At 46.0% G+C, this 25,888-nt stretch overlaps 1 protein-coding gene across 1 annotated transcript; it reads right to left on the reverse strand.

The window, feature by feature from the left end:
* Positions 1 to 5,187: 5,187 nt before the first annotated feature.
* LOC144592820 (actin, non-muscle 6.2-like) lies at positions 5,188 to 15,814 on the reverse strand. Its single transcript, XM_078397944.1, has 3 exons — positions 15,736 to 15,814; positions 15,499 to 15,647; positions 5,188 to 6,686 (listed from the first exon to the last, which is right to left on the reverse strand). The coding sequence occupies exons 2-3, from the start codon at positions 15,622 to 15,624 to the stop codon at positions 5,682 to 5,684; spliced, it is 1,131 nt and encodes a 376-aa protein (XP_078254070.1). The 5' UTR covers positions 15,625 to 15,647; positions 15,736 to 15,814; the 3' UTR covers positions 5,188 to 5,681.
* Between the last annotated feature and the right edge of the window lie 10,074 nt (positions 15,815 to 25,888).

The following is a 25,888-nucleotide window of genomic DNA, read 5'->3' on the forward strand; positions in this document are numbered from 1 at the left end:
GACAAGGGAATTAAATGTGACATCTCCAAGTTTGCAGATGACACAAAGCTGGGTGGCAGTGTGAGCTGCGATGCGGATGCCATAAAGACTGCAGGGTGATGTGGATAGAATGGGTGAGTGGGCAGATGCATGCAGATGCAGTATAATGCGAGGTTATCCACTTTGGTGGAAAGAAGAGGAAAACAGATTATTATCGGAATGGGGTCAGATTAGGAAAAGGGGAGATGCAACGAGACCTGGGTGTGCTTGTACATCTGTCACTGAAAGCAAGTCTGCAGGTACAGCAGGCAATGAAGAAAGCTAATAGCATGTTGGCCATTGCGAGAGGATTTGTGTTTAGGAGCAAGGAGGTCTTACTGCGGTTGTACAGGGCCCTGGTGAGAACACACCTGGACTATTGTGTGCAATTTTGGTCTCCTAATTTGAGGAAGGACATTGCTATTGAGGGAGTGCAGTATAGGTTCACCAGGTTAATTCTGGGAAGGCGGGACTGACATATAATGAAAGAATGGGTCGACTGGGCTTGTATTCACTGGAATTTAGAAGATTGAGAGGGGAACTCAGAAACATAAAATTCTTCAAGGATTGGACAGGCTAGATACAGGAAAAATGTTCCTGATGTTTGGGGAGTCCAGAACCAGGGGTCACAGTTTAAGAATAAGGGGTAGGCAATTTAGGACTGAGATGAGGAAAAACGTCTTCACCCAGAGTGTTGTGAATCTGTGGAATTCACTGCCACAGAAGGCAGTGGAAGCCAATTCACAGGATGCTTTCAAGAGAGAATTAGATTGACCTCTTCAGGCTAAAGGAATCAAGGTTTGTGGGGAAAAATCTGATTTTAGATGATCAGCCATGGTCATATTGAATGGCGGTGCTGGGTCGACAATTGCACCGGCACCTATTTTTCTATTTTCTATGTTCAGTGTAATGGGTCCAATTTATCATTTACCAGGTAATGATTTAGTGGAAATCCAAGAAAGATTTTTTTTACCTCAGAGTATGTTTGGAATCTGGAATGTATTGTGTGTAAAAGGCTATGCATCAAGTGCTGATAAATAGGATTGGTGTACTTGCTCGATTGTTGGGATGGACGTGGTGAACGAAAGGGACTGTTCTTGTGTTGTATGGCTCCATCTGGTAAACCCTGGACATAATTTAATCATTTGGCAAAAGTGTGCAAAATGGAAGCGTTTATTCCCTAATGCAGGAACCAGTTTTCTCTATATCCTGTCTTTTACCCCTTCCTACTTTAAAGCAATGCCCTCCAATATTTCATATTTCCACCATGGGGAAAAAGATTCTGACTGCCTACCTTTTCTATATCTCATAATTTTATTAACTTTATCTGGTCTCCCCTCAATCCCCGACATTCCAGAGAAGGCAATTTAATTGTGCCCAACCTCTTTATAGGTAAAAGTCTCAAATGCAGGCAGCATTAAACCTCTTCTGCACCCTCTCGAAAGCCACCATATGCTTCTTGTAATGGGAAGACCAAAACCACACATGATATTCCAAATTGTAGTAGTTCAGGTTGGAAGAGGTGCAGTTGAACCTCTGCCTCTTGTTTAATGCCACATGTACCGAGATGCAGTGAAGTTGTTTATTTGCACAATCATAGCCAAGTAAAAGAGTGCAACGAAGATAGACACAAATGCTGAAGTAATTCAGTGGGTCAGGCAGCATCTCTGGAGAAAAGGAATAGGTGACATTTTGGGTCAAGACCCTTCTTCAGACTGAGACAGGGGGAAGGGAAACTAGAGGTATGAAAAGGTTCAGAACAAATCAGAGCCTGCACTGATGACCAAGGAAAGGTGGATCCCACAATGGTTCATTGTTGGCTATGGAAGTGATTATAAAAGCACCTTCGCTCAGTCCGCCTTAACCAACCTGATCTCCTGGTGGCTGAGCACTTCAACTCCCCCTCCCACTCTGACCTTTCTGTCATGGGCCTCCTCCAGTGCCATAGGGAGGCCCACCGGAAATTGGAGGAACAGCACCTCATATTTCGCTTGCAGCCCAGCAGTATGAACATTGGCTTCTCCAACTTTAGATAGTTCTTCTGTCCCTCTCTTCTCCTCCCCAGTTCTCCCTCTAACTTTCTGTCTCCACCTATATCCTTCCTTTGTCCCGCGCCCCTGACATCAGTCTGAAGAAGGGTCTCGACCCGAAACGTCACTCATTCCTTCTTTCCTGAGATGCTGCCTGACCTGCTGAGTTACTCCAGCATTTTGTGAATAAATACCTTTGATTTGTACCAGCATCTGCAGTTATTTTCTTACAAAAAGATAAATGGATGCAAACAGTGGAACTAGCAGGCTGACTAGGATGGGGGAAGAGGGATGGAATGCAAGGGTTACTTGAAATTAGAGACATCAATATTCACATCACTGGGTTGTAAAATGTAAACTGCTCAAGGGGAAAAAGTGGTGCTGTTCCAATTTACGTGTGACCTCACTGACACCATGGAGGAAGCCCAGGACAGAAAGGTCAGTGTGGGAGTGGGAGTTAAAATGTTTGGTAACCAGGAGATCGCATAGGTCTTATTTTGGCCTTTAAATTCTGTTGTCCTGACACTAGCACTGGATCAGTATTACAGGGGTTGCGGGTGGCCAGCCTAGACCATCCAGCTCCCAAGGTGAGGGAGGAGGTCAAGGGCCACTGGTTATATCTCCGAATGTTGTAGGGGTAACTGCAATGTGAGGCTCAAGAAGGATGAGTGGATCAGATTATGGCAAAGAGAGTGGGCCTGCAGTAAACGTAAAAGGGACATAAAAAACTTTCCATCTGTGTGTGGAAAGTGTGACTGCTGCTCAGATCACATTAGAGCTGGTGGAAATGGCAGATGACGATGTATTGGATGCAGAGGTTGGTGGGGTGAAAGGCGAGGGCCAAGAGAAGTAAACTACTGTTCTGTTTCGGCAGAGAGGTATGGCAAGGGCAGATGTGCTAGAAATGGAGGAAATGCATGTTACCTGGAGGATGACATTTCATAATCCCTAATCCCTAGGAATCTAAAAAACAAATGCAGAGATGGAGAAATTGAGAACACCTGATAGTATACTTACAGGGGGCTAGGCAGGAAGAGGTGTAATCAAGGTAGCAAGTGGGTTTTAGATTTGTGGCAAATCTGTCCATTTCCCATCCCCTTTTTCCATCAACCCATTATCCAACCTGCACCTATAACCTACCAACCTCTGCCCAACCCTCCTCCCCCACCTGGTTCCATTAGACCATCTTTTCCTCACAAGCTAGTTCCACGGACCACTTACTAGCTTCTATTCCACTGTATACTGCAAATCTTTTCTCTTCCCTCTCAGTCCATATGCAGCATTTCAATCCAAAACATCAACTTGCATCTTTTGTCTTGACCCAGCTTTGTTTTCTGATGAGGAAGGCCTTTCACACCACCAGTCCAGCAAGATCTTCATTCTTGTTAATTCTGGTGATGAGGTATTCTGCCAAATGGCTTCTGGATCTGTGTGTGGAATCAGCCAACAGGATCCACCGTGCCCCTTCTCCTGCAAAGCCTCCAGGACATTCTATTCAGATCACTACCCAATTGTAGTCAAGGAAGTTACCCTGCAGAAACATTTCTGTAGTCACAAGGCCAGCCCCACCCTTTCCAACACTGTTGACAGGTAGAAACCTCAGCATATAGTGACATGGTTTCACACAAACTCTTTAACCAGCTTGATATCATTGCAAAGTTAGCCATCAGTACATGGAATATATTTTGTGTGATTTTCTTCCCTTTCTCTGAGAGCGGTATATTATATATCCCTGGACATGATTTATTTTGTCTCTAAATGAAATAGATGGTTTGGGTGACTGTACAAGTATACAAGTGGAGTCCACCACTCCACGAGTACATAATGACTATTTTCTCAAGAGCAGAAAAGTCATCTTGGCTCATTTCACCTCAGCCGTTTACTCCAGCCATTTCTTACCAAATTGACAAGCCATATTCCCAGCATTTTTGGGTTCGCTGGACCTGACGTTTAAGAGAACAAATTTTTGGTCCAACCATTTATCAAACAATGGTCTTGTAGATTCCTCAAGAGTGAAGGGATATGCAGAATTGTGGAATATTAATCTTATTGAAGGTCACAGATGTAAATCTGCACACAGATTTGCAGTGTCATCCACATATAGGAGGATTTGCCTCTTGATTGATCCAGGAGGCACGGTAGCGCAGCGGTAGAGTTGCTGCTTTACAGCGAATGCAGCGCCGGAGACTCAGGTTCGATCCTGACTACGGGTGCTGCACTGTAAGGAGTTTGTACGTTCTCCCCGTGACCTGCGTGGGTTTTCTCCGAGATCTTCGGTTTCCTCCCACACTCCAAAGACGTACAGGTATGTAGGTTAATTGGCTGGGTAAATGTAAAAATTGTCCCTAGTGGGTGTAGGATAATGTTAATGTACGGGGATCACTGGGCGGCACGGACTTGGAGGGCCGAAAAGGCCTGTTTCCGGCTGTAGATATATGATGATATGATAGGATCCTGAGTAACCCAGACAGGATGCACACGATGTTTAAAAACAAGATGCAGCATGGAAAGAGATCCTTCAGCCTACACCTCCAATCACCGGTTCACACTAGTTCTATATTATCCCACTTTCCCACCTACTCCCGACAAACTAGGGTCAATTTAGAGGCCAATTCACCGACAGGCCTATACGTCTTTGGAATGGAGGAGGAAACAAAGTACCCAGAAGAAATCCATGCAGTCAAAGGGAGAACATGCAAACTCCACACAGACAGCATCCAAGGTCAGGTTGAAGCCTGGGTCTGTGGTGCTGTGCAGGAGCAGCTTTACCAACTGTACCACCCTTGTGGAACAATCCAAGTTATTACAGGCAAATATCCTCATTTACAAAGACTTGAGGAATCCATTTTTACTTCCCTTTGGTCTTAAAAGGAACTCCTTAAAAGGTAGATTCTTCAAAATTGTAATCTTATTGGCTGGCAGAGTAGGCACAAGGGCAACTCCTCGTTTTGATTCTTATGTAGGTGATTTTTATCATTCTGAGAGGGGAAGCTTGGTCCAAGACATTTCTCCACAGCTTGACTCCTACAGTGGACTAGAAATACTAAGACAGTAAAAGGAGTCAGAATAAGGAATCGTTCTGTACTGCATTAATGGAAATGTGGCAAGATATAGTAGTAATTAGGCATATTGTTGTCCAAATGCATTTATTAAACGTTATGCAATAACAACTTGCAACAGTTAACTGTTTCCAGATGTGAACGCTTTCAGTGGACAATTCTCATTCAGAAAACCAAAACTCCCAGGGCAATTATGTGTTGCCTTGGACACAGTCGGAAATTAGGGAATGAAACAATGTCACTTGCAATCCGCAATTAGACACCAGGAAGGAGAGCGCAAACTAGAGGACATTTCTCCTTAAATTCACTCATTGGATCTCTGTAATAGCCAGAAATCTTAAATTAAATGTTTCTCCCAAGTTTCCCAATTAAATATTGCAGGGAATTTGATTCTCAACCATTCCTAAACCAGAGACAGTAGTCAACAAAACTTGCATCATAATCACAAAAGCCCAAAACAAAACTCATCTTAACAGAGCAGGCAACGTTTGGAAAAATGACACTGAAAGGCATTTCAACCTTAATCTAAATCAAGGTTCAAATCAGTGTTAAATCAGTTCCAATCTGCAATGAATTAGAAGCACTTGCGATGGACAATGGAGGGACCAGACTCATCATACTCCTGCTTACTGATCCACATCTGCTGGAAAGTGGAGAGAGAAGCCAGGATGGAGCCTCCGATCCACACTGAATACTTCCTCTCTGGTGGAGCAATGACCTTAATCTTCATCGTGCTTGGAGCCAAGGCTGTGATTTCCTTCTGCATCCGGTCAGCGATCCCTGGGAACATGGTGGTTCCACCAGACAGGACTGTGTTGGCATACAGATCCTTCCTGATGTCCACATCACACTTCATGATACTGTTGAAACAGGTCTCATGGATTCCAGTAGATTCCATCCCAATGAAGGAGGGTTGGAAGAGGGTTTCTGGGCACCTGAAACGCTCATTGCCAATGGTGATAACTTGGCCATCAGGGAGCTCGTAGCTTTTCTCCAAGGATGAGGAGGAGCTGGCCGTCTGCATCTCAGATTCAAAATCTAGGGCTACGTAGCCAAGCTTCTCCTTGATGTCACGGACAATCTCCCTCTCGGCTGTGGTTGTGAAGGAGTACCCACGCTCAGTCAGGATCTTCATGAAGTAGTCAGTGAGATCCCGGCCAGCCAGGTCCAGACGCAGGATGGCATGTGGCAAGGAGTAGCCTTCGTAGATGGGGACAGTGTGACTCACACCGTCCCCAGAGTCCATCACAATGCCAGTGGTACGGCCAGAGGCATACAAGGACAGCACAGCTTGAATGGCAACGTACATGGCTGGGGTGTTGAAGGTCTCAAACATGATCTGGGTCATCTTCTCCCGGTTGGCTTTGGGATTGAGTGGAGCCTCTGTGAGGAGGACAGGGTGCTCCTCTGGGGCCACTCGCAGTTCATTGTAGAAGGTGTGGTGCCAGATCTTCTCCATGTCATCCCAGTTGGTCACAATCCCGTGTTCAATTGGGTATTTCAGGGTCAGGATGCCCCTCTTGCTCTGGGCTTCATCCCCAACGTAGCTGTCTTTCTGACCCATTCCCACCATCACACCCTGGAATGGAGAAATCAGTCAATATTAAGTCTTGAATTTTGGAGCAGTAGAATATTCCCTCACCTTCAAGCTTTTTACATACAGATCAGACAAATACATTTCCTCCTCTAGGATCTCACCTCCAGTTTTTTTGCTAATCAATGTAAATCTAAGCTCTTGCATTATCAATCTTTGAAGCAAGATTTATTATACAATTGGAAGTTTACCTGGATTGAGGTGATTGTCTGATACATGTTGTACTTGAAGTATTTGTAGAGAGGTAGTTCCAATTGTGCTTTGTTTTTGAGGGACTTAGTGGGTGGTTGGTACATGGGCAACCTGCTAGAGGAAGTAGCTGAAGTAGATGCAACATCTCAAAAGTCATTTAGACAGGTACATGGATAGGAAAGGTTCAGTGGGATATGCAGTAAATGCAGGAAGTGGAACTAGCTTAGATGAGGCCCATTGGTCAACACGGATGAGTTAGGCCAAAGGGCCCATTTCTGTTCTGTACAACTGAACAGAGAAAGTTATGGATCAGTTGGAAGGGCTTGGGCTACACCAGAAGAGAGTACTGCATCATGACTCGGGCATTGAGAAGTTTGTTGAACCAAGATTGACAAAATCTCCCCTTTAGTTTATAGCAAGCAGGGGAGGGGAGGGGAGTCTCGCCATGCATTCATCAGGACACAATACTAGTTTCTCAAGTTATGTGGGATCATGTTATGTGCAACTGATTGCCCAATTTATAGGTGCAAAGAGCTCTATGGCAGGTGGTAGTACAGTAAGGCAAATCTTGTTCCATGTCTAGACTACACTCTCTGGGGAGGACAATACAGTTAGGAGGGGGGTAAATGTATTTAGACCACCAGATGTTCACTGATCTCCCACCAAATACAGGGCATGAAGCAGAGTTGAGATGAGATGGGTTCTGGTCAAATTGCTGTCAGTAAGACTCCTCTTGAAGGCAATTTTTCATGTTAAGTAGGATGTGCCAATTAAGGGTTCCCAATCAGAATGTTGAGAGTTGTTGCGAGAAAATTCATCCAAAATGATGGTTTGGAATCACATCCGAAGGGCTGGTGGCGCCCAAAACCCTCACCATATTACTGTTAATAATTGCAGATTGTCACCCAAATACCCATATTAGGAAGGGGGTGGGGGGGAAGGAAGGGGGTGGGGGGGAAGGAAGGGGATGGGGGGAAGGAAGGGGATGGGGGGAAGGAAGGGGATGGGGGAAGGAAGGGGATGGGGGAAGGAAGGGGATGGGGGAAGGAAGGGGATGGGGGAAGGAAGGGGATGGGGGAAGGAAGGGGATGGGGGAAGGAAGGGGATGGGGGAAGGAAGGGGATGGGGGAAGGAAGGGGATGGGGGAAGGAAGGGGATGGGAGAAGGAAGGGGATGGGAGAAGGAAGGGGATTGGAGAAGGAAGGGGATGGGGGTGGGGGAAATGCAGACTCCGCTCAGATGACATTGGCGGTCAGGACTGGGTCACTGGAATTACGAGGCAACAGTTCTACTTGCCACACCAATGTGCTACCTAAAGTTATTCATGACTGGATAAATATTTAATGTTCGTATTAACAAGGCAAGTTAAGGAAAATTTGTATTTACCAATGTTGCATTGGAATTAGTTCCACAAATTGGCACGGTTATTTCCTAGTGAACCATCTTTCAATTTGTGCTTTGCCACCCTCGTATCTATAAGATTCTGCTCCTGGTCAGGGTCTCATTGAACACCTTACACCGAAATGAGGGCTTGCGATATTTAACCTCAGCCACTAGCATGGTGAACTGCAATACAATTTCTTCTCCATGTACCATTAAATATTAAAGAGGATGTCAATTCCCAAAGGATCAACAACTCATCCCTGACAGGAAGTGCCAAACAGTCTACTCTTTGAGCAATTCATAGATTAAAATAGTCAAACCAGCATTGCATACTGCTGTGTAGTACAGATGTTACATTGTTCACAAGACCAGCCAATTAGATTTTCATTCACTGCACGGCTAAAGAATCTAATGCTTTTTGAAAAGGCAACATTCACAGGATGTTGTTATCACAGGCCAGAGTCACAATTTAATGCCTTGTTACTTCTGGACTCTAGATCAATTTTAGATAGATCCACTGTTCTCATTTACACAATAAAAGGCATCCATTGTCTCTTGCTTTTTTACCACTTCCTTTCCCCAAGGACAGACCATCCTTTGTTCTTTCCTCCCTCCCTTCATTTGCATACCAACATCTCATTTCCATTACCAGTTCTGCCAAAAACTCAAATGGAGCTAAAATATTAACCATTTCTCTTTGGTTGCTGCTCAAGTAACAGAATGTCCAGCTTTTGCCAATTCAAGGTGTAGAACGAGCAGGATTCAGTTTCTCCATCCAGGATAGAAGACACATTAACCTGAACTGGGAAGGAGAGAAAGGGTTGCCAAAAGGACATAGAATTAATCAGCTAAAATCATGTGAACATGTATATTCAGGAATTTGGGGGACGGGGAGGAAGCTGAAGGAAATTTGGAGAGAATTGAGATTTATATAAATGGGCAACAAACTTATTTCTGTCCTACATGGAGATATAGCTGAGGCTACCAGTTTGCACAGCAATCCAGAAAAAATCTCCTTTTGTGGAAGACATTTATGAGGCCACATTTAGATTATTGTGATCAGGTTAAATCCTGGAATGGCGGGACTGTCGTATGTAACTGGTAGAGTGGATAAGGGAGAACCAGTCGATGTGTTATATCTGGACTTTCAGAAGGCCTTCGACAAGGTCCCACATAGGAGATTGGGGTACAAACTTAAAGCACACGGTATTGGGGGTTCAGTGTTGAGGTGGATAGAGAATTGGTTGGCGGACAGGAAGCAAAGAGTAAGAATAAACGGGTCCTTTTCGGAATGGCAGGCAGTGACTAGTGGGGTACCGCAAGGCTCAGTGCTGGGACCCCAGTTATTTACAATATATATTAATGATTGGACGAGGGAATTGAATGCAATATCTCTAAGTTTGTGGATGACACGAAGCTGGGTGGCAGAGTTAGCTGCGAGGAGGATGCTAGGAGGCTGCAGAGTGACTTGGATAGATTAGGAGAGTGGGCAAATGCATGGCAGATGCAATATAATGTGGATAAATGTGAGGTTATCCACTTTGGCGGCAAGAACAGGAAAGCAGAGTATTACCTGAATGGTGGCCAATTAGGAAAAGGGGAGATGCAACATGACCTGGGTGTCATGGTGCACCAGTCATTGAAAGCAAGCGTGCAGGTGCAGCAGGCAGTGAAGAAAGCGAATGGTATGTTAGCATTCATAGCAAGAGGATTTGAGTTTAGGAGCAGGGAGGTTCTGCTGCAGATGTACAGGGCCTCGGTGAGACCGCGACTGGATAGACTAGGCTTATACTCGCTGGAATTTAGAAGACTGAGGGGGGATCTTATTGAAACATATAAAATTCTTAAGGGGTTGGAGAGGCTAGATGCGGGAAGATTGTTCCCGATGTTGGGGAAGTCCTGAACCAGGAGTCACAGCTTAAGGATAAGGGGGAAGTCTTTTAGGACCGAGATGAGAAAACATTTCTTCACACAGAGAGTGGTGAGTCTGTGGAATTCTCTGCCACAGAAGGTAGTTGAGGCCAGTTCATTGGCTATATTTAAGAGGGAGTTAGATGTGGCCCTTGTGGCTAAAGGGATCAGGGGGTATGGAGAGAAGGCAGGTACAGGTTACTGAGCTGGATGATCAGCCATGATCATATTGAATGGCGGTGCAGGCTCGAAGGGCCGAATGGCCTACTCCTGCACCTATTTGCTATGTTTCTATGTTGAAAGACTGGAGTGACTAGGCTTGTATACACTGGAATTTGGAAGAATGAGAGGGGATCTTATCGAAACATAAGATTATTAAGGGGTTGGACACGTTAGAGGCAGGAAACATGTTCCCAATGTTGGGGGAGTCCAGAACCAGGGGCCACAGTTTAAGAATAAGGGGGAGGCCATTTAGAACAGAGATGAGGGAAAACATTTTCAGTCAGAGAGTTGTGAATCTGTGGAATTCTCTGCCTCAGAAGGCAGTGGAGGTCAATTCTCTGAATGCATTCAAGAGAGAGCTAGATAGAGCTCTTAAGGATAGCGGAGTCAGGGGGTATGGGGAGAAGACAGGAACGGGGTACTGATTGAGAATGATCAGCCATGATCACATTGAATGGCGGTGCTGGCTCTAAGGGCCGAGTGGCCTAAACCTGCACCTATTGTCTATTGCGATCAGTTTTGGCCACCCTGTTATTGAAAAGATCTTGTTAATCTGGAAAGGGTGCAAAAAAGACTTACAGGGATATTACTAGGACTCTAGTGTCTGAGCTACAAGGAGGGGTTGAGCAGGCTGGGTCTCTCTTCCTTGAAGCACAGGGAGACGAGGGGTGATCTTATAGAGGTGAATAAGATCATGTGAGAGATTGGATAAATGCACAGTCTTTTACCCAAAGAAGGGAAATGGAGAACCAGAGGACATAGGTCAATGGTAAAGGGGGACTAGATTTAACAGGAAACTGAGGGGCGACTTTAAAAAAATGGGTGGTAGGTATATGAAATACACAGCAGGAGGAGGTAGTTGAGGCAGGTACTATCACAATGTTTAAGAAACATTTAGACAGGTGCATGGATAGGGTAGGTGTTGAGGGATATGGGCCAAACACAGGCAGGTGGGACTTGTGTAGATTGGGCATATTGGTCAGCATTGACAAATTAGCCCAAAGGGCCCATTTCCACCTGTATTACAATGACTCATGTACAGCTGGTTGCCTGGTAAAGTTGATCAATTGTGACTCAACTGTGCTCTAGTATGTCCCTATTAATTTTTCATCCCTTGGAATTTAAGAGATGTTGCATTTTGGAAAGTCTAACATGGGCAGGACCTACACAGTGACTGACAGAACTCTGGGTAGTGTTGTAGAGCAGAGGGATCTAGGAGTGCAGGTGCATAGTTCCTTGAAGACAGGGTTGCAAGTAGATCAGGTGGTCAAAAAGGCTTTTGGCACATTGGCATTCATCAGCCAGAGTATTGAGCATAGATGTTGGGAGATTATGTTGCAGTTGTATAAGACGTTGGTGAGGCTGCATTTAGAGTACTGTTTTCAGTTCTGAGCACCATGTTATAGGAACGATGTTGTCAAGCTGGAAAAGGTACAAAGAAGATTTATAGGAATGTTGCCAGGGCTAGAGGATGTGAGCTACAGGGAAAGGTTGAGTAGGTTGGGACTCTATTCCTTGTAGCACAGGAGGATGAAAGGCAATCTTATAGACGTGTATAAGACCATGAGAGTAATAGACCAGGCACATAGTCTCTTGCCCAGAGTAGGTGAATCGAGGACCAGAGGACATAGGTTTAACGTGAAAAGGGAAAAGATTTTAGGAATCTGAGGGGTAACTTTTTCACACAAAGGGTGGTGGTTGGAACAAGCTGCCAAAGAAGGTAGTTGAGGCAGGGACCATCCCAACATTTAAAAAACAGACAGGTAGGTACATGAATAGGACAGGTTTGAAGGGATATGGACCAAATGCAAGCAGGTGGGACTAGTGTAGCGAGGAAATGTTGGCCGGTGTGGGCAGGTTAGGTCGAAGAGCCTGTTTCCACACTATCACTCTATGACTCCATCCACTTGCGTATCAAGTACCTACCTCTGCCTTGGAAACAGTATCTGCTTCCATAATTCCAAAGATGGAGTTCCAATGACAGCACCCCAAAATTAATTACATCCCACCAATTCTAGATAGTACCAGAGGAAACATCAGCACATGCTCTGCTAACATGCATCAGGACCTTGTTTGAAATGTTCCTCTAAATTCCAGCAATAGACCAGTCTTTCTAAATGGCAATCAGCCCATTCAAGGGCTTAGACTGGCAAGCTTTATCTGAACACCTAAACAGTTAGAGGCTTCCTTAAATAAAGGATTGTGAACATCTCAGGACTTCAGATATTGCTTAGTACAAGAGAAACATGATCCCAGTTTTATAGACAATAGGTGCAGGAGTAGGCCATTCGGCCCTTTGAACCAGCACCACCATTCAATGTGATCATTACTGATCATTCTCAATCAGTACCCCGTACCTGCCTTCTCTCCATACCCCTTGACTCCGCTACCCTTAAGAGCTCTATCCAGCTCTCTCTTGAAAGCATTTAGCGAATTGGCTTCCACTGCCTTCTGAGGCAGAGAATTCCACAGATTTACAACTCTCTGACTGAAAAAGTTTTTCCTCATCTCCGTTCTAAATGGCCTACCCCTTATTCTTAAACTGTGGCCCCTGGTTCTGGACTCCAACATTGGGAACACGTTTCCTGCCTCTAGCGTGTCCAACCCCTTAATAATCTTATATGCTTCGATAAGATCCCCTCTCATCCTTCCAAATTCCAGTGTATACAAGCCTAGTCGCTCCAGTCTTTCAACATATGACAGTCCCGCCATTCCGGGAATTAACCTAGTAAACCTATGCTGAACGCCCTCAATAGCAAGAATATCCTTCCTCAAATTTGGAGACCAAAACAGCACACAGTACTTCAGGTGCGGTCTCACTAGGGCCCTGTACAACTTTAGAAGGACCTCTTTGCTCCTATACTCAACTCCTCTTGTTATGAAGGCCAACATTCCATTGGCTTTCTTCACTGCCTGCTGTACCTGCATGTTTCCATTCAGTGACTGATGCAGTAGGATACCCAGGTCTCGTTGTACGTCCCCTTTTCCTACCTTGACACCATTCAGATAATAATCTGCCTTCCTATTCTTACTACCAAAGTGGATAACCTCACACTTATCCACATTAAACTGCATCTGCCATGCATCCGCCCACTCACACAACCTGTACAAGTCACCCTTCAACCTCATAGCATCTTCCTCATAGTCCACACTACCACCCAGCTTTGTATCATCTGCAAATTTGCTAATGGTACTTTTAATCCCTTCATCCAAGTCATTAATGTATATTGTAAATAGCTGCGGTCCCAGCACCGAGCCTTGCGGTACCCCACTAGTCACTGCCTGCCATTCTGAAAGGGACCCATTTATCCCCACTCTTTGCTTTCTGTCTGTCAACCAATTTTCTATCCATGTCACTACCCTACCTCCAATACCATGTGCTCTAATTTTGCCCACCAATCTCCTATGTGGGACCTTGTCGAAGGCTTTCTGAAAGTCGAGGTACACCACATCCACCGGCTCTCCCCTGTCAATTTTCCTAGTTACATCCTCAAAAAATTCCAGTAGATTAGTCAAGCATGATTTCCCCTTTGTAAATCCATGCTGACTCGGAACGATCCTGTTACTGCTATCCAAATGCTCCGCAATTTCGTCTTTTATAATTGACTCCAGCATCTTCCCCACCACTGATGTCAGACTAACTGGTCTATAATTTCCCATTTTCTCTCTCCCTCCTTTCTTAAAAAGTGGAATATTTAATGCCCTTGGAAAACATTGTTCGTTGCCTAGTTTTTTGTTGGCATGCAAATAAAAATAAGTCATTCTTACAAATTGTAATTTCACAAAAAGTGCATTTAGTCCTTCTCAAAAATAAAAGCACGGCGGCACAGCGGTAGAGTTGCTGCCTTACAGCGAATGCAGCGCCGGAGACTCAGGTTCGATCCTGACTACAGACGCCATCTGTACGTTCTCCCCGTGACCTGCGTGGGTTTTCTCCGAGATCTTCGGTTTCCTCCCACACTCCAAAGACGTACAGGTATGTAGATTAATTGACTGGGTAAATGTAAAAATTGTGCCTAGTGTGTGTAGGATAGTGTTAATGTGCGGGGATCGCTGGGTGGCGTGGACTCGGTGGGCCGAAGGGCCTGTTTCCGCGCTGTATCTCTAAATCTAAAAAAAATCTAAAAAAACTCAGTGGGTCAGTTAGCATCAGTGGTGGGAAAGAACATTGACATTTCAGGTCAGAAGGATTTTAAGGGGGGGGGGGGGGATATGCTGGAAGAAGGGTGGAGCAGGGCAAAGCCCAAAATGTGAAAGGTGGACAGAGGCAAGGGGGGGGGGGGGGGGGGCTAAAGGGTGGAGTAAGTGAAAAAGAGACGTCACACAAGGAGAGAATAAGGTACTCAGGTATGGGAGATGAGCAGACAGAGGACGACTGGGGTAGTTTGAGAAATGTGTACGCACCAGGGCAGGGTGGGGCCCTTATGTTGGTTTAGGGCAATCAACCAGCCTCTCCTGCAATTCCTTACAAATCCATCACTGAGCAAAGGAAAATCTGAAGAAGAGTCCTAACCCAAAGTGTGTAGAAAGGAACTCCAGATGCAGGTGTACACCGTAGACACAAAATGCTGGAGTAACTCAGTGGGCAGCCAGCATCTCTGGATAGAAGGAATGGCTGACGTTTCGGGTCTCGACCCGAAAAGAGCCAGCAAAGACAAATAATATACAGCAGGTTAGTCCCTTAGCCCCGTTGTATTGAAGGGGCAACACCCTTACGCAGTTATAATCAAGCTCAGACAATAGCATCCTGAATACCCAGCTAACAAAAAACACAGAACCCATGATCCATGGCAAGGTCGCCGCCCAAATGGAGCATTGGCTTGCAAAATTCGCCTACCGGCATTACGTTCTCACATCCACTGATCCACCTTCTCCGAATGAGGTGCAGAGCACTCCTTGGTTTAGACGCCAATCTCCTCCACTTCAAGTAAACCGTTACACAAAGCCCCATGAAAAATCTCAAACCAGATCACTTCCTTTACACCATCAGCACCATCAGCACCATCAGCACCATTCATTCATTCATTCATTCATCCACCCATCCATCCCCTACACGGCAGGAATAAAGGCTTTGAATTGAATGGCTCACCTGGTGTCGAGGCCGCCCCACGATGGAGGGGAACACAGCCCTGGGGGCATCATCCCCTGCAAAGCCAGCCTTGCACATCCCGGAGCCATTGTCCACCACCAGCGCAGCAATCTCATCATCAGCCATGGCTTACAGCAAGTGGAGAGTGGCTGAAACACAAAGAGAACACGTTAATAGTGAGGCTGGGGCAACAAAGCGCAGAACGGCTGAACCAGTAATTTATGCATCAGGACCAACCCAAACAGGAGAACAAAGCTAATGCAGAAACACAGCGCATCCCATTCCCATCCCACGCCGCACTCCGGCTTTATGGACACCCAAGGTACGCCCACAATATTGTAACACCAATGAGATCCCGGGGCGGAGCGCAGCTCACCACTCGGTTCTGCCTCATCATTGGAAAAAAAACTCAGAAATAGCCCTTTAGGCCCACAATGTCTGTGCCGATCATGATACCAAACTAAGAGGACAAAATGAACTGAAGATGCTGGAATCTTGAGGGGAAAAAACCCCACAAAGTGCTGGTGTAACTCAGCGGGTCAGGCAGCATTTCTGGAGAACATAGATAGGCTATGTTTCGGGTTGGGACCCTTCTTTAAACCCCGAGCAAACCCCAGCATAAAAATAAAAGAGCAGAAGTACAACAAAGCAAAGAAGAGTGGGAAGCCAGAGGATTGGGACTCTTTTAAAGAGCAACAGAAGATGACTAAGAAGGCAATACGGGGAGAAAAGCTGAGGTACGAGGGTAAACTAGCCAATAATATAAAGGAGGATAGTAAAAGCTTTTTTAGTTATGTAAAGAGGAAAAAAATAGTCAAGGCAAATGTGGGTCCCTTGAAGACAGAAGCGGGGGAATTTATTACGGGGAAGAAGGAAATAGCAGACGAGTTGAACCGGTACTTTGGATCTGTCTTCACTAAGGAAGATACAAGCAATCTCCCAGATGTTCTCGTGGCCAGAGATCCTAGGGTGACGGAGGAACTGAAGGAAATCCACATTAGGCAGGAAATGGTGTTGGGTAGACTGATGGGACTGAAGGCTGATAAATCCCCAGGACCTGATGGTCTGCATCCCAGAGTAAAGGAGGTGGCGCGAGAAATTGTGGACGCATTGGTGATCATTTTCCAATGTTCTATAGATTCAGGATCAGTTCCTGTGGATTGGAGGTTAGCTAATGTTGTCCCACTTTTTAAGAAAGGAGGGAGAGAGAAAACGGGAAATTATAGACCAGTTAGTCTGACATCAGTGGTGGGGAAGATGCTGGAGTCAATTATAAAAGACGAAATTGCAGAGCATTTGGATAGTAGTAACAGGATTGTTCCGAGTCAGCATGGATTTCATATCATATCATATCATATATATACAGCCGGAAACAGGCCTTTTCGGTCCTCCAAGTCCGTGCCGCCCAGTGATCCCCGTACATTAACACTATCCTACACCCACTAGGGACAATTTTTACATTTACCCAGCCAATTAACCTACATACCTGTACGTCTTTGGAGTGTGGGAGGAAACCGAAGATCTCGGAGAAAACCCACGCAGGTCACGGGGAGAACGTACAAACTCCTTACAGTGCAGCACCCGTAGTCAGGATCGAACCTGAGTCTCCGGCGCTGCATTCGCTGTAAAGCAACAACTCTACCGCTTTGAGGATGTAACCAAGAAAATTGACAGGGGAGAGCCGGTGGATGTGGTGTACCTTGACTTTCAGACAAGGTTCCACATAGGTTTGACAAGGTTCCACATAACCATATAACCATATAACCATATAACCATATAACAATTACAGCATGGAAACAGGCCCGTTCGGCCCTGCCAGTCCACGCCGACCACTTTCTCTGACCTAGTCTCATCTACCTGCTCTCAGACCATAACCCTCCAATCCCCTCCCATCCATATACCTATCCAATTTACTCTTAAATAATAAAATCGAGCCTGCCTCCACCACTTCCACCGGAAGCTCATTCCACACAGCCACTACCCTCTGAGTAAAGAAGTTACCCCTCATGTTACCCCTAAACTTTTGTCCCTTAATTCTGAAGTTATGTCCCCTTGTTGGAATCTTCCCCACTCTCAAAGGGAAAAGCCTACCCACGTCAACTCTGTCCGTCCCTCTTAAAATTTTAAAAACCTCTAGCAAGTCCCCCCTCAACCTTCTACGCTCCAAAGAATAAAGACCCAACCTGTTCAACCTCTCTCTGTAGCTTAAGTGCTGAAACCCAGGCAACATTCTAGTAAATCTCCTCTGTACCCTCTCCATTTTGTCGACATCCTTCCTATAATTTGGCGACCAGAACTGCACACCATACTCCAGATTCGGCCTCACCAATGCCCTGTACAATTTCAACATTACATCCCAACTTCTATATTCGATGCTCTGACTTATAAAGGCAAGCATACCAAACGCCTTCTTCACCACCCTATCCACATGAGATTCCACCTTCAGGGAACAATGCACAGTTATTCCCAGATCCCTCTGTTCCACTGCATTCCTCAATTCCCTACCATTTACCCTGTACGTCCTATTTTGATTTGTCCTACCAAAATGCAGCACCTCACACTTATCAGCATTAAACTCCATCTGCCATCTTTCAGCCCACCCTTCCAAAAGGCCCAAGTCTCTCTGTAGACTTTGAAAATCTACTTCATTATTAACTACACCACCTATCTTAGTATCATCTGCATACTTACTAATCCAATTTGCCACACCATCATCCAGATCATTAATGTAAATGACAAACAACGGTGGACCCAACACAGATCCTTGGGGTACTCCACTAGACACTGGCCTCCAACCTGACATACAGTTGTCAACCATTACCCTCTGGTATCTCCCATAGGAGATTAGTGGGCAAAGTTAGAGCACATGGTATTGGAGGTAGGGTACTGACATGGATAGAAAATTGGTTGACAGACAGAAAGCAAAGAGTGGGGATAAATGGGTCCCTTTCAGAATGGCAGGCAGTAACTAGTGGGGTACCGCAAGGCTCGGTGCTGGGACCGCAGCTATTTACAATGTACATTAATGACTTGGATGAAGGGATTAAAAGTACCATTAGCAAATTTGCAGATGATACAAAGCAGGGTGGTAGTGTGAACTGTGAGGAAGATGCTATGAGGTTGCAGGGTGACTTGGACAGGTTGTGTGAGTGGGCGGATGCATGGCAGATGCAGTTTAATGTGGATAAGTGTGAGGTTATCCACTTTGGTGGTAAGAATAGGAAGGCAGAGTATTATCTGAATTGTGTCAAGTTAGGAACAGGGGATGTACAATGAGATCTGGGTGTCCTAGTGCATCAGTCACTGAAAGGAAGCATGCAGGTACAGCAGGCAGTGAAGAAAGCCAATGGAATGTTGGCCTTCATAACAAGAGGAGTTGAGTATAGGAGCAAAGAGGTCCTTCTGCAGTTGTACAGGGCCCTAGTGAGACCGCACCTGGAGTACTGTGTGCAGTTTTGGTCTCCAAATTTGAGGAAGGATATTCTTGCTATTGAGGGCGTGCAGCGTAGGTTTACTAGGTTAATTCCCGGAATGGCGGGACTATCATATGTTGAAAGATTGGAGTGACTAGGCTTGTATGCACTGGATGAGAGGAGATCTTATCGAAATGTATAAGATTATTAAGGGGTTGGACACGTTAGAGGCAGGAAACATGTTCCCAATGTTGGGGGAGTCCAGGACAAGGGGCCACAGTTTAAGAATAAGGGGTAGGCCATTTAGAACTGAGATGAGGAAAAACTTTTTCAGTCAGCGAGTTGTGAATCTATGGAATTCTCTGCCTCAGAAGGCATTGGAGGCCAATTCTCTGAATGTATTCAAGAGAGAGCTAGATAGAGCTCTTAAGGATAGCGGAGTCAGGGGGTATGGGGAGAAGGCAGGAACGGGGTACTGATTGAGAATGATCAGCCATGATCACATTGAATGGCGGTGCTGGCTTGAAGGGCCGAATGGCCTCCTCCTGCACCTATTGTCTAATGTCTATCGCCTTTCCACATTATCCATAGATGCTGTCTGACTAGCTGAGTTACTCTCGCACGTTGTGGTTTTTTTTGCCCAAGTTAAACGGGACCCAACTGGAACAGAGACCCATTCAATTTCCCTCCACTCACACTCTCCTCTACCTGGCAGAATTTGTCCCAACCCTCAACAACTTTCTCTTTTAATCTCTCTCACTTTCTTCAAGTTAAGGGTGTTGGTTACGTTGAACAGTCCTTGTTTCAAATGTACACCAGCACCATCCTCCAACTCTTTCCCCACTATATCGATGAGTGCATCGATACGGGTGCCTACTGCACCCGTGTAGAACTCATTGATTTCATTAACTTTTCCACTAACTTCCACCCTGGCTGTAAATGTACTTGGGCTATCTCTGCCACCTATCTCCTTCTTGATCTCTCTGTCTCCATCACAAAGGACAGATTATCAACTGACGCATATTGATAAACACACCGATTCCGACAGTTATCTGGATGATACCTCTCATCTTGCAAAGATGCTATCCTACTTTCAATTTCTCTGTCACTGCCGCATCTGTTCCCAAGATGAGGCTTTCCATTTTAGGACATTCGAGATGTCCTTTTTCTTTAGTAAATGTGGTTTTCTCCTGCTATCATAGATGGATCCCTCACCTGCATAATTTTTGTATCCCATTGTTCTGCTCTCATTTCTCCTCCTCTCAGATGGAATAAGGATAGAGTTCCCCTGGTTCTTACCTTTCACCCCACTAAACTCCGCATCCAACTTATCATTTTCTGACATTTCCACAACCTTTAATGTAATCCCACACCACCAGTCACATCTTCCCATCCTCATCCAATTCTGGCTTCCACAGAGACCACTCCCTCCACAACTCCTTGGTTGATTCATCCCTTCCCACTCAAACTATCCCCTGTCTGGGTACTTTCCCTGCAACTGAAGGAAATGTAACATCTGTCCCTAAATCTCCTCCCTTGCTTCCAACTATGGACCCCAGCAGTTCTTCCAAATGAGACAGTGGTTCGTGTGCACCTCTTCTAACCTCATCTACTGCATTCAGTCTTCCCGATGTGTCCTCCTTTATATTGGTGAGAGTATGTTTTGACTAGGCCACCACTTGCGCTCTTTTCTTCTCTTTCCTGTGCCCTTCCTAATTTGTACCCTTTTAACCCATCTCTTTCCACCTATATTCCTTCCTCTGGCTTCACAATTCACTCCTCTTCTTTAGAAAATTGAACATAGAAAATAGGTGCAGGAGTAGGCCATTCGGCCCTTTGAGCCTGCACCGCCATTCAATATGATCATGGCTGATCATGGCTTCTATCTTTATTGCACAGTTTTTGTCTCTTCATCTCTGGCCTTTGTCCAACCATCTATCAAAACTTCCCCTCACTTGCCTCTACCAGGCTTTGTCCTGCCCCTCCTCTTTTCCAACTTCAACTCCTCCCCCACCAACAATAATCAATCCCGACCTGAAACATCACCTATCTGTGTTCTCCGGAGCTGCTGCCTGACCTGCTAAATTACTTTAGCACTTTCTATTTTCTTAAACTAATCTCCTCTTCCTGCACATGATCCATACCCCTCCATTCTCTGCATATCCATGTGCCTATTTTAAACACCACTATCGTATCTGCCCCCACCACTACCCCTGCACAGCGCTTTGTGGATGTCTCTGCTCATTTGTAACAGAAATTTTCATTTTTAATATTGACACATGGTTATTTCACTTTTGGTACTTGTCTCAATGTGCATTGATATTTCTTGATGGAATCAACCACTTAATGTTCACTTTGGGGTGATCTTATGGTGAATGCAGAGTCTTTTTCGCAGCCTAGGCAAATCAGAAATAGGTTCAAGATGAGAGGGAAAAGATTTAATAGGAACCTGAGGGGCAACTTTTTCATTCAAGGTGGTGGGTGTATGGAACGAGCTGCCAGAGGACGTAGTTGAGGCAGGTACAATAACAACATTTAGAAGGCATTTGGGTAGATATATGATTAGGAAAGGTTTATAGGGAGTATAGGGAGTATTGAAAAGAGTATTCTGTTTGGCATGGCCTGTTTTCATGCTGTATGATTCTGACTTCACCTGCGTGGGGCTTCCATCACTCTGAGCTCAGGCCAATAGCTACAGCTTCTGACAATAACCAGCACCTGCCGACCATCCCAATCCCCTCTGTCCATACTGAACCACAGAGAGATCAGTAACCAAAATCTCAGCCACAGCCAAAGGAGGAAGGTGGTGGAGAGATTGAAGAAGGGAGACACAAGGAACTCCCGGTACTGGAATCTTGAGCGAAACACAAAGTGCTGAAGGAATTCACCTGTTAGGCTGCATCTGTGGAGGGAATGGCCAGGCGACGTTTGGGGTCGGGAACCTTATTCAGACAGGAAATTGCAGAGTTCGGTACTCGGGTGCTTCGGAGGCCAACAGAAGGAGTAATCAATATCCACGATCAGAAGTTGGAGCAGCGCGGAGATGTCGGGATTAAACACTTCAATTATTGTGGGAATTCACAGGATATGCGACAGGCAAGGTGGCAGAGTGAATATAAATCCAGGTTGGTACTCTGCTCCTTTAATCGTGGACCCGGGGCAAGGAAGTCGTTTAAATTGGACAGCGTCAGTGAGATTGAGCTGCAACGGGAAGGCAGACCGTCTGAAGAAGGGTCTCGACGCGAAAGACCGTCTGTCCATTCCTCCCACAGATGCTGTCCGACCCACTTTCCTCCACCACTTTGTGCTGTGATGTGTCCAGCATTTGCAGTTCCTGGTCCCCAAGCCTGAGAGCCTGATATACTTTTTTTTTTTTTTTAATCAAAAATATTTATTCAAATATTCAAATAATATATACAATACAATAAAAGCAAAACAGAACCCACCACCAGAATACTATTACAAACAAATATACCAATTGAAACTATTAAACAATTATATTACAATCCCCATCCAGGATACATCCAATCCCCCGCGATGCCCAACAGTCCCGGAAATCCCCCAGGGTGCCCGTGGACACTGCGTGGTCCCTCTCCAACACCACCCGGGCGCGGATGTAACCCCGGAAAAGGGGTAGGCAGCTGGCTCGGGCAGAGCCCTCTTCCGCCTGGCGCCGTGAGTCGTGGATGGCCAGCTTGGCCAGGCCCAGGAGCAACCCAACCAGGATATCTTCCAGCCTTACCCTCTCCCCTTCGCACAGGGTGTCCAAAGATGAGGATGGTGGGTGAGAAGTGCAGCCAAAAAGCAAGGAACAGTCCCTTTAGATATTGGAACAGGGGCTGCAACCTCACACACACTCCACGTACACGTGGTACACACTTGGTAACCAGCTTTTTCTTTCTTATTTTTAAAAATCAAAAATATTTCATTCCTTCTCTCCCGAGATGCTGCCTGACCTGCTGAGTTACTCCAGCATTTTGTGAATAAATCGATTTGTACCGGCATCTGCAGTTATTTTCTTATAATGTTTATTCAAATATTAAAATAATATATACAATACAATAAAACCAAAACAGAACCCACCACCAGAATACTATTACAAACAAATATACCAATTGAAACTATTATACAATTTTATTACAATCCCCATGCAGGATACATCCAATCCCCCCCGCGGTGCCCAGCGGTCCCGGAAAGAGAGCCTGATACACTGGGAGGGACTCAGCGGGACAGACAAGCATCTCTGAATAGAAGGAAAGGGTGACGTTTCGGGTCGAGACCCGCATCTGCAGTTCCTTCTCACACACACTGACTGGGAGGGAAATGTCCGCGCCGCCGACGCCTGTGTGCCCAGCATAGCTCAGCCCAGGGAGGGAGGGAGGGGAGGGGAGCAGCAGAAAGCACAGACACAGCCGGACACACCTTGAACAAGTGCAGCCAGCACTCCAAGGGTTAAACCCTGTTCATTCCGCAGACTGCAGAGACTTTACCTTATTTGGTAACTCAACCTGCGGAGACCGCAGAGCCGCACCTTCACCGTTAAAGGGGCAGGGCCAGGCCCAGAGTATGTGAGCCACGTCAACCTGTCACATTAAGAGCAAGGACAGCGAATGAAACAGCGAGTGGGCCCGGCGAGGTTTGCACATCAGCCACCACAATCATTTGTCCTGGGACACGGGTATTGCTCCTGGGACACGGGTATTGCTCCTGGGACACGGGTGTCAAACAATATCACGGAGTCACCCCGTGGATCCAAGTTCAAACCTGTGTTAGAGTTACAGTGCTGATTTTCCTGAAGTACATGGCAGTGGAGAAGAGATGAACAGGGTAGGAGAGGTGGGATGGGCAGCTGCAAGAGTGAAGGGCTTGGGAGATGTGTGTGTGTGTGTGTGTGTGTGTGGGGGGGGGGGGGGGAGTTGACCAGCTTCTTTAGTTTACAAGAGGCGACTGTTTCCTTTTCACTTCTAGCCTTTGTCACTTCACCCATCTGCCAATCATACACCCAACCACTGATCACCTGTATCTGCCTGGTATCACAAAATGCTGGAGTAACTCAGCAGGTCAGGCAGCATCTCTGGAGAGAAGGAATGGGTGACGTTTCGGGTCGAGACCCTTCTTCAGGGGGGCGGGACAAAGAAAGGATATAGGTCTCGACCCGAAACGTCACCCATTCCTTCTCTCCAGAGATGCTGCCTGACCCGCTGAGTTACTCCAGCATTTTGTGATACCTCTTAGCTCCTCTGTCCCTCTCTCCCCCTCTCCCTTTCCAGTTCTCCCAGTCTTCCTGCCTCCACCTATATCCTTTCCTTGTCCCCCTGACATCAGTCTGAAGAAGGGTCTCGACCTGAAACGTCACCCATTCCTTCTCTCCAGAGATGCTGCCTCCCGCGGCATCTGTGGAATGAATGGGTCTCGACCCTAAAGGTCACCTGTCCATTACTTCCACAGATACCACCGGACCCGCTGCGTTCCTCCAGCACGTTGTGTTGTGCCGTTCATCAGTTTACATCTGAATGTAGACATGGGCATGGACTGAAGTCATTTGAGCAAAAAAATAAAGTCCTGCAGTAACTCAGCGTGTCAGCATCCTATCTGGAGGGAATGGGCAGATGGCGTTACTGGTCAGGATCCTTCTTCAGATTGATGGATTAGGTTTAGGTTAGGTGGGCGTTGGGCAAAGCCTGGTAAGTGTCAGGCAGACACAGGTTGTGTAGGAAAATAACTGCAGATGCTGGTATAAATCGAAGGTATCACAAAATGCTGGAGTAACTCAGCAGGTCAGGCAGCATCTCTGGAGAGAAGGAATGGGTGACGTACCGAGTCGAGACCCTTCTTCAGACTGATGTCAGGGGGGCGGGACAAGGAAAGAATATAGGTGGAGGCAGGAAGACTGGGAGAACTGGAAAGGGAGAGGGGGAGAGAGGGACAGAGGAGCTAAGAGGTATCACAAAATGCTGGAGTAACTCAGCGGGTCAGGCAGCATCTCTGGAGAGAAGGAATAGATGATGTTTCGGGTCGAGACCTATATCCTTTCTTTGTCCCGCCCCCCCTGAAGAAGGGTCTCGATCCGAAACGTCACCCATTCCTTCTCTCCAGAGATGCTGCCTGACATAGAAACGTAGAAACATAGAAAATAGGTGCAGGAGTAGGCCATTCGGCCCTTCGAGCCTGCACCGCCATTCAATATGATCATGGTTGATCATCCAGCTCAGTAACCTGTACCTGCCTTCTCTCCATACCCCCTGATCCCTTTAGCCACAAGGGCCACATCTAACCCTCTTAAATATAGCTAATGAACTGGCCTCAACTACCTTCTGTGGCAGAGAATTCCACAGACTCACCACTCTGTGTGAAGAAATGTTTCTTCACACCTCCCACACTCCAAAGACGTACAGGTATGTAGGTTAATTGACTGGGTAAAATGTAAAAATTGTCCCTAGTGTGTGTAGGATAGTGTTAATATGCGGGGATCGCTGGGCGGTGCGGACTCGGTGGGCCGAAAGGCCTGTTTCCGCGCTGTATATATATGAAAGATGAAATATATCCCCTAACCTTCTCACTGATTGATGTCTCTCGGTATCCTTGGCTAACCTTCTCTGCTAACTACGCTATTACCAATTTTCCAGTGAACTACCTCAGCTCATGAAATGTGGTCATGACTTAAATGGAAATATGAAAGGCAAAATATGTACAAACAGCACTCTGATGATGTAATTTTAGTCTTTATTGACGAATGGAAAAGAGAGATGGGGTGCTGCAAAGCCTGGCAAAAGGTGAATGCAGGTGAGGGGAGAATGACAAAGGCTTAATTCCACCTAAAGAACATCCGCTTGAGCTGGTGCCTCTCGCCAGTTTTCAGGAAGTGGTCAACTTTATGAGATGTGACCACAAGGCAGCACAATGGCACGGCCTCATAGCACAAGAGTGCCAGGGTTTGATCCTGAGCTTGGGTGCTATCCACGTGGAGTTTGCACGTA

This window comes from Rhinoraja longicauda, chromosome 4 (genome assembly GCF_053455715.1).
Source record: "Rhinoraja longicauda isolate Sanriku21f chromosome 4, sRhiLon1.1, whole genome shotgun sequence".
NCBI classification, from domain to species: domain Eukaryota; kingdom Metazoa; phylum Chordata; class Chondrichthyes; order Rajiformes; family Arhynchobatidae; genus Rhinoraja; species Rhinoraja longicauda.